Here is a 9,520-nt window from a genome sequence, read left to right as displayed (position 1 = left end):
CTCTCTCTCTCTCTTTCTCTCTTACTTTCTCTCTCTCGGTATCTCTCTCTCTGTATCTTTCTCTGTATCTCTCTCTCTCTTTCTGTATCTCTCTTTCTCTCTCTGTATCTCTCTCTTTCTGTATCTCTCTCTCTGTATCTTTCTCTGTATCTCTCTCTCTCTTTCTGTATCTCTCTCTCTTTCTGTATCTCTCTCTGTATCTCTCTCTGTGTGTAAGTGTGGTTATCACAGTAATGTATTTAGGTGTTCTAGTTCCTCCTGCATCAACCGTTTCTTGCATAACTGGGTGTTTTCTTTTACTCCTCTCTTCTCTCTCTCTCTCTTTCTCTCTCTCTCTCTGCTGCTTAGCGCCCAGTAGAGTAGTGGATGATGGGAGCTCGGACACAGCATGATCTAAAAACCCACTGGCGCTTTAGTATGCCTCAGCTGGGTTATATAACCGTGTGTGGATGTGTGAACCGCCTGGCTATGAGGAGAGCCGAGGATTCACAGTCACTACAGTCACTACTGCAAAGCAGCTTGCTACTGTGTGTGTGTTTAGGTATGTCTGTGTGTGCTATGTGTGTGTCTGTGTGTGTTTGTGTCTGTGTGTCTATGTCTGTGTCTGTCTGTGTGTGTGTGTTCAAGTATGGGGGAGGGGTGGTGCACGTACGTATTCAAGAACATTCTGTGCCTTTCTTCTGTATATGTCAGATTTTCTCACTTCCAATACTGGTGTAGGCTGGTGTACTGTGAGCTAGCAGGTGCTGAATCACAGGATTACATACATCATAGACGAGTCCCCTCAGTCTGAGTGTGAACTCCCTCTGATGTCACTTCCTGTGGGTTTTTACCTGAGGTGACATAATCTTTATTGCATAACCCTTCCCCTCTCGTTCTACCCTGTAAGTGGCTGGCATACTCTCTCTCTMTTTGGTCTCCCTCCAGATGCTCTGTGCAACMCCTCATTATGGAAATACYAGCTGTGTGTCCTCCACTAAAGTCAAATGGGCTAAGTATATAAACGAATTCCCTTCACAGACCACACCAGCCTGGCTATGATGAAACAGGCAGCGGAGATATTAAAGCTACAGTATGACATCCACCTCTCTCTGAACCTGTCCCAATGTGGCCCACTGTACCCTCATGACCTCACCCTGCCCGACCTTCACAGAAGAGAACACACAAATGTAACACAAACATACAAACGCAGACACACAGACACACAGACACACTGAGTGGCCTGAATGGGGGCTCACTTTGTCACTAAAGTACAGAGGTACAACTCCAGACTAAAAGACATGCCAGTCACAGACGGGTGTTAGGGGAGAGAGAGGGAGAAAGAGAGAGAGAGTGATAGAGGCCTGACCTATATAGGAAGGAGGCTGAAATATTTATGGATGTGAGTGTCCTAATTGGCAAGCAACTGGGAGCACTGCAGCCCTCTTGTCCAATCACAGAGCAGGAAGCGGTTAAAACACACGCACACACACGCACGCACGCACGCACGCACGCACGCACGCACACACACACACACACACACACACACACACACACCACGCGCGCCGACGCATGTGTGCATGGTCTGAGGTCCGCAGTGTCACCTCGCCCCTGCGCCCTTGTCAAGGCCATGACTTCGGCACCTCGTTAAGGCCCAGCTTCGCTAGGGCTGATCCGGGCTTCGTTAAGGCTTCATCATCGTTAGAATCATTACCAGAGCTGTTATTCATAACCTCTCTGGCACATATGGACGAGCACAGTCGCTCAGAGCGTTAAGTCAAACACGGCCTAATTGGCTAGGCTTCATCTCCAGGACTGGCAGTAACACTCACTGCTCCGCTCTCCTCTTCTCTCAGAGTGGGCTTCAATTACTGTCTGTTCTGATGGAGACCAGGAGATGAACACAACCTGAATCCAGTTCAGTTGAGCATCAYTGGGTGGGGGAAGGGAGGGGTCAAATGTCTGGAGCATTGTTAAACAGGCGTGGGGCCGAGGCACTGCTCGTAACATGGAAATGTGTGCTAATCAATTGGATCAAAGYATTGATCCACCCAATGGGTTGTTTGTGGTAAAATGACATTTTCCTTTTCCTACATTTTGAGTGAGAACTGTTCAGGGGAAAAATGAGGGGACCTTGCAGCACTTTTTGAATGTACTAGGTCAATATGCAGAGGTAGTGTTAGTTTAACTTATTTGTTTGAATCTCTCAATACTGTGTTGAAACTGTGTATTGTTCTTTGAGCATCGTACCATTCACAGTCTCACAGTCACAGGAACCTTGTGAGATGCGGGAGACATGTTTTGATCCCAGTTAGTCCCAAGAGAAACATGAAATATGGAGTGGAAAGGCTTTCCTTAGAAGGGCTGTGACAGGGCTATTCAACTACAGTATGTTCTTAATGGGGCCAAATTGCAGTTTTTGTGACACTCCCTTCTAACAAGGCCTGCAATCATCATAGAGGGAAACAGAAGGCATGACCATGTTCCAGAGAGTCTTTCAGGAATGGGGTCATAAGAGCTCATAGCCAAAACGGTTCAAATGCTAGAGCCAGATTCATAGGAAAAAAATGAATTCAACATGCCACATTGACTTCAGAAACCAGCAGAAGCTTCTGTTTATCACAGTGAGCGTTTCAATCTATCTGTTCTCCTCTACTTTTCCTGGCTGGCAAAGTGCCAGGATGTTGTCTCTGGTTTTGAATCTGAATTTAGAGAACTGAACTTAAAAACTTAATCTAAACGCATCTGAGAAGTTTAATATATAAAACTTTTATAAACTTGAAATGATAGTTTGTAAACTTGATACACAGACAATGAATGGAATATCTATCATATTGAAACTGAGTATATAAATATTGAATTTGAATATTCAATTAAATGTAAATTCAATTTTAAAACTGAATGCAATATTCACTCAATTCAGTTTCAAATCATGAAATACAAGTTTGTGCGTTACAAATTCAAAAATATTACATTCAAATTCAATATCCTAATACAAATTCAAAATTATGGAATTCAAATACCTTTTCTGTTGGCACTGAAATCATGTAATTTTAGGATTGTTACCGCAGCTTGTTTGACACTCATTTCCATGTCTTGCTAGCAGTGAGGAAAACAGAGCACARATCAATGTGGGGAGTTTACAGGGTACACAGTGGACTGTAATACTGCACGTTACGTTACATATGGCAGGCAGTAAAAACAGCCAGGAGAGGAGCAGTGGTGCCTGGTAGAGTTCAGACCAGACAGACAGGCACTCACTAAAAGCAGGATACAGTTTAGAGATATCTAAAATAACACACAGGCCCACCAGAACTACTGTGACTGTATTGACTGTCAGAGGCTGGGTGGGGAAAGTGGGCTCAAGTAATAAATATGAACAAGTTGTCAGTTGARGTAAGAGGACGCGTTGTTGGCTGATTTCTGTCCCCCCTTGTCACCTGATTGAAGGTTACCTCATATTAAATACTACCCTCTCTCAACAAGATTAGAAAGTACACAGTTGTACATTTGTGTAGTATTTGTGTAGTACTATTCACTACAATACAGTATCAAATGCGCAGATGAGATGCCCAGACCACACTCTCCCTTGAGGCTCACTGGTTCCTCTGTACTGTACAAGTGAAAGCCAAAGAGAGGAGACTCACGTAAGAAGTACTCAGAGGGGTCTGCTTCATAGTCCGTGTCCTCAGGAAAGTGATCTATCTGTTTTACACATCCTTTAAAGTTCCCTGGAGGAGAAACAAGAGAGAAAACAACAGGGTCAGAAAAAGCAGTCACAGAGGAAAAATAATAATAGAATCAAGAAACGCCATGGTAACACAAAGGAGTGACATGAGTCAGTTCAAACCCATGTAGGTATGGTGTACAGGTAACTGCCAAAATAAAGGAAACACCAACATAACAAACAACAAACGAAAAGCTTGTGAGATCCACAGGATGCGTTGAATAGAACAGATTAATTATTTGGAGCAACACAGCACTTAAGGGAAGGTATTGTACCCTGCAAGAAGGAAGGGATGGTGAGACACGGGAGGAAGGTCCAGTCATGGAGGAGAGGGAGGGATGGTGAGACACGGGAGAGGTCCAGTCATGGAGGAGGAGGGATGGTGAGACACGGGAGGAGGTCATCATGTTAGAAAGGAAGGGATGGTGAGACACGGAGGAGGTCAAGTCATGGAGGAAGGGAGGGATGGTGAACCGGGAGGAGTCAGTCATGGAAAGGGAGGGATGGTGAGACAACGGTTAAGGAGGTCAAGTCATGGAGGACAGGGAGGGATGGGGAGAACACGGGAGGAGGTCCCAGTCATGGAGGAGGGAGGGATGGTGCGAGACAAACGGGAGGAGGTCAAGTATGGAGGAAGGAAGGGATGGTGACAGACAACGGGGAGGCGGTCCAGTCGGAGGAAGGGAGGGATGGTGAGACACGGGAGGAGATCAAGTCATGGAGGAAGGAAGGGAATTGGTGAGACAACGGGAGGAGGTCAAGTCATGGAGGACGGAAGGGATGGTGAGAGGGACCGGGGAGGGCCAGTCATGGAGGGAGGAGGGATGGTGAGACACGGGAGAGGTCGCATTCTGGAGGAAGGGAGGGATGGTGAGAAACACGGGAGGAGGTCCAGTCCATGAGGGAGGGAGGGATGGTGAGAACACGGGAGGAGGCCAGTCATGGCGGAAGGGAGGGTATGGTGAGACACGGGAGAGGTCCAGTCATGGAGGGAAAGGGAGGGAATGGTGAGACAGACACGGGACAGGAGGTCCAGTCATGGAGGAAGGGAGGGATGGTGAGACACGGAGGAGGTCAGTCATGGAGGGGAGGGAGGGATGGTGAGAACACGGGAGGAGGTCCGTCATGGGGAGGGAGGGATGGTGAGAACATCGGGGGAAAGGTCCAGGTCTGGAGAGTCAGGAGGGATGGTGAGACACGGGAGGGGGTCCAGTCATGGAGGAAGGGAGGGATGGTGAGACAACGGGAGGAGGTCAAGTCATTCTGGGAAGGGAGGGATGGTGAGCAAAACAGGAGTGGGGTCGCAGTCATGAGGAAGGGAGGGATGGTGAGACACGGGAGGAGGGGAGGTCAAGGTCATGGAGGAAGGGAGGGATGTGAGACACGGGAGGAAGGTCCAGTCATGGAGGAAGGCGAGGGATGGTGGAGAACGGGAGGAAGTCAGGTCATGAGGAAGGGAGGATGGTGAGAACAACAGGGAGGAGGTCAAGTCATGGATGGAAGGGAGGGATGGTTGAGACACGGGAGGAGGTCAAGTCATGGAGGAAGGGGAGGGATGGTGAGACAACGGGAGGAGGTGCAGTCATGGAGGATAGGGAGGGAGGTGAGACACGGGAGGAGGTCAAGTCATGGGGAGAAGGGAGGGATGGTGAGACAGACGGGAGAGGTCCAGTCATGAGAAGGGCGGGATGGTGAGACACGGGAGGAGGTCAAGTGTCATGGAGGAAGAGGAGGGATGAGATGAGACCACGGGAAGGAATGTCCAGGTCATGGAGGAAGGGAGGGATGGTGAACACCGGGAGGAGGTGGTCCAGTCAGGAGGGGGGAGGGATGGTTGAGACACGGGAGGAAGGTCCAGGCAGTGGAGGAAGGAGAGGATTATGGGTGAGACACGGGAGGAGGTCCAGTCATGAAGGAAGGGAGGGATGGTGAACACGGGAGGAGGTCAGTCATGAGAGGAGGGAGGATGGTGAGACACGGGAGGAGGTCAAGTCATGGAGGAAGGGAGGATGGTGAGACACGGGAGGAGGTCAAGTCATGGAGGAGGGAGGATGGTGAGACACGGGAGAGGTCAGTCATGGAGGAGGAAGGGAGGGAAATGCGTGTTTTGTGGATACCTGAGCATGGAGAATGGAGGAGGATGTGGATCCAGTTTCGGTGTGTGAAACATATGGGCCAGTGATTTGTTTGTGTGGGCAGCAGAGAGATGAATATATAATGAGTGATAGGATCCTGGCATTTAGTCATTACATCCATTCTAGATGGTGCTCGTTTTTGCCAACGCTCCGCGACCCAACTGTAGCTTTATTTTGTGTGCATGCCCGTCACAGGAGTCGCTAAGGCGCAGATGGGACGGAAAGGACATCCTGCCAGACCAAACCTCCCCTAACCCGGATGATGCTGGGCCATGTCGCCCCATGGTCTCCCGGTCGCGGTTTTATCTGACTGGATAATAATATTCCCCCTCACTTCTAAACCAAAGTTGCGCCCCTGCCTGTATGTATGTATGTATGTATGTATGTATGTATGATGTATGTAACACAAAGGATGTTAGGAAACATGATGATGAAACTCCACAAGAGGAGTGGGCGCTCTGCCCTTCTCATAAGCACCAGGACTGGTTTCCCTAGCCCAGGCAGCACATGCCCTGGTCTGGCTTTGGTGGTCATGCGAGCCTGAGGTTGCTAGTCAGAATGGAGGCTCTCGGCAGCAGTGCGGCTTGTAAACAAGAGTGGACAGCTGGTGAGACCTGGAGCGGCTCCAACTGCTGTGCAATGGGAACCTCATCTCCTAATGCTCATTCATTTGGCTGACGCCTCAGTGCCCAGGCTGCCAAGTCACTCGCTCTGTCCTTTCAGAAGCAGCCTGCCTGCTGGCTCTTCCTTCTCCACTTCCCTTTTCTCTATACTTCATCCCTCCATTCCTCCATGCTGTGGTACCACAGAAGGTCCATCCGTGATGGGGTCGCTCAGTTGCACGGCGAAGGAATCACCCAATCCAGAGGTCATTACTGCACCCTGCTGCCGAGGAGGAAACAGACGAGGAGGAAGCGACCCGGGGCATGTGATTGGGCCAGATTACTGTCTCATTAATTATTAATCTCCTTCTCCCTCCAGTGTCTGTCTAATTAGGTGAACAGGTGTTTGTTAGCCGGTTGCCAGGTGTTGCCGAGGAGAAGATGGCGGGAAGGCAGGATGGATGCCGCGGGTGCGGCTGGGTGGGGGCTGGTTTTGTGAATGGACCCCACGTACGGAGAATTGACCCCCGGCAAGAACCGCTCGGATATGAGAGCGACTGGTGTCTGAAGGAGAGCTATCAAACAGACTTAACACTGCTCTTCCTTCTGTGCACACTGTGTGTGGTAGGGCTCACAGAAGGCTGAGGGGAGACCGTGTTTGATACCACAGAGGTAACTGTCTGTTAACTGTCTGAGGGTAGTTAAGGTTTCATCAGAGGAGAGTTGTTTGTGATTGTTCCATGTCATTGAGTTTTGACCGAGCGGTTGGCAGAGGCCATGCTAGGCTGGAGTTTGGCCGCAGCAGAGGAGTGTGGGAACCTCCGTGTGAAACACACACTAATCCTTCCTCGGTGGACAGAGTCCAAAGTGCTGACGGGTGTGTGTGTCCACTTCTCTCTCACCTTCCCCAGCTCTGGCTCATAATCAAAAAGCACCTCATTGATTCCATCAACAAGCTCTGCGCAATTAACAAGAGACAGGGGAATATATGGGAAAGAGGGAGAGACAGAGGAAGGGCAATGAACAGAGAGAAGGTTGAAGTCCAGAAGAGAGGCGGATAGATCTGCTTCCATTGTCACACTTTCATCATTGTTGATCGAAACTCATGGGCCTAAAAAGCACATCAAACTCAGTGTGCGACTCTTCCCACCACTGACACCACAGTACAGCCACTGAGCCTCCACAATAAATAACACCTATCAAGAAGTGGGTCAAATGCAGTGAAGAAGAAAAATAAGGAATATCCTGAACTCTTTCATTTCAAATCCATTTCAATAAGGATACGACTGTTTATGTAGTTACACAGCACAGTCGCCACGAGAGTTGTCGGACAAAACTTATAACATTGAGAACACCAGCATCCACCCACGTGCACCACGTCCTTTGTCTTATCAACAGCTGACATCACAGAGTGGGAGTATGGTATAGTTAGCTGGCTGTCCCGTCCACAGTTGTGTCATTTGTTCAAGCAGCAGCTGCAGAGAGTAGCCTATTGGGGAACCACTTCAATTAGTGCTGAAAAGATTTATGTGACACTCCAAACTGTCCTTTTCTTGTCAGACATGTAAACTCAGCACGCTGGTAAATGTTTTATACTAACATTTTTTTTTTGAAACCTCCTGTACAAAAGTGTGTGACCGTGGGAAGGGTGAAGGGGGAGGGGGGGAGAGGGGGAGAAAGGGAGGAGGGGGTGGAGGGGGAGGAAGGGGAGGGGGGAAGAGGGGGGAGGGGGAGGGAGGGCGGGGAAAGGGAAGGGGGGGGGGGGGGGGGGGGAAGGGGAGGAAGGGGGAGGGGGGAAGGAGGAGGAAAAAAGGGGGGAGGGAGGGGGGGAGGGGGAGAGAGGGGAAGAGGGAAGGGGAGGAGGGCAAGGGAGTGGAGGAGGGCCGGAGGGGGGAGAGGGGGAGGAAAGGAGGGGAAGGGCGGGGAGGGGGGAGAGTAGGGGGCAGAGGGGGAGGCTCTGGGCAGGGGACCCACAACAGGTGTCTGGTGGGTCACGACATCTTCATTCAGCGTTTACAGACAGGCCATAGTATCCACTATGTTACCTCTATCTGAGGGTTGCTCACTATAGCAAGCTGTAGTACTACAATAGCATCATGTCAGTACATACTCAGCCCTGTTGAAAGTGCCTGGTGTTAAAAAGCAATCGARGCATTGTAAGTATAGCTAGCCTTCTAGCTGGGAGTATAAGTCTTGTGCTAATCATTTATAAAGCAGTTAGCATTAAGAGCAGAGYCAGGCCATGGGACTCTCCTGCACTGACCGACCCACTGGGTCCCATCAGCTGGCTCCATRCTAGGGGTCAGCGCTGGACTTCCTCAATCACCCTAACGACCACTGGCCACCATGACCCCTACTGTGGGGATGAGCTATGGCCTAACACCTAGGTCCTTTCCTGTCCTCCCTGTCCCACACTGCCATAAAGCACTTCAATACTAGAGCAGACCAGGGTGAGACAGATCCATTCAGGAGAGGAGAGGAGGAAGAAGGGAAGAGGGAGGTGGACAAGGTCAAGTGAGTGGGGCTGGGTGGGTGGGTGTAGATTTACAATCGCCCATCCCACAGAGGCTCCTGGTCTGCTCAGACCCTGGATTTTCCGGTCGATGTGCCCCCATTTTCTGTTCCCTAGAGATGGCTGTATAGTATGTCTCCAAGGTTGTGTCTTCATGGGGAGATTCCAGTGATGAGGCTGTGATTTGTAAATTGGCCTCTGCTCTGGGGAGTCCGACTCTATTGGCATGACCGTCATGTTGGGATCAACATTCTGAATAAAAATACTCATATTGAAATCAATACATTCCAAGGTCGGGGTTAACTGTTTAAGAATCACACAGAGGTACTTTTTCCAATGCTATTGAAGCCACAAACACAACCCCTGCTTGGCTGCCTTCTGGTTATCTCCTCAAGCTAGAGTGAGAAAAGTTACATTTTTCTCTCTGGCTTTCACTGAGGAGAGGATTCTTGGCCCTGGTGCTTTGGATTTTTTGACGGTTTAAGTCGGCTGTGGCTTTCCCCACTTGGCACTTGGTGGGAACCATACTCCCCTCACTCTTTTTTCTCTCTCTCTCTGTCTCTCT

At 49.7% G+C, this 9,520-nt stretch overlaps 1 protein-coding gene across 1 annotated transcript in view; it reads right to left on the bottom strand.

Annotated features, from left to right (window-relative positions):
• Positions 1 to 9,520, bottom strand: part of cacng2a (calcium channel, voltage-dependent, gamma subunit 2a) — a 112,644-nt gene that overhangs the window by 16,886 nt on the left and 86,238 nt on the right. The window contains exon 2 of the mRNA XM_070449679.1: positions 3,627 to 3,710. Coding sequence (XP_070305780.1) covers positions 3,627 to 3,710 — 84 coding nt within the window. The remainder of the gene's footprint in view (positions 1 to 3,626; positions 3,711 to 9,520) is intronic.

Source organism: Salvelinus sp. IW2-2015, linkage group LG20 (assembly GCF_002910315.2).
Source record: "Salvelinus sp. IW2-2015 linkage group LG20, ASM291031v2, whole genome shotgun sequence".
In the NCBI taxonomy this organism is placed as follows: domain Eukaryota; kingdom Metazoa; phylum Chordata; class Actinopteri; order Salmoniformes; family Salmonidae; genus Salvelinus; species Salvelinus sp. IW2-2015.
Note: the sequence above shows the minus strand (reverse complement) of the source record. Positions and strands in the feature narration are given on the sequence as shown.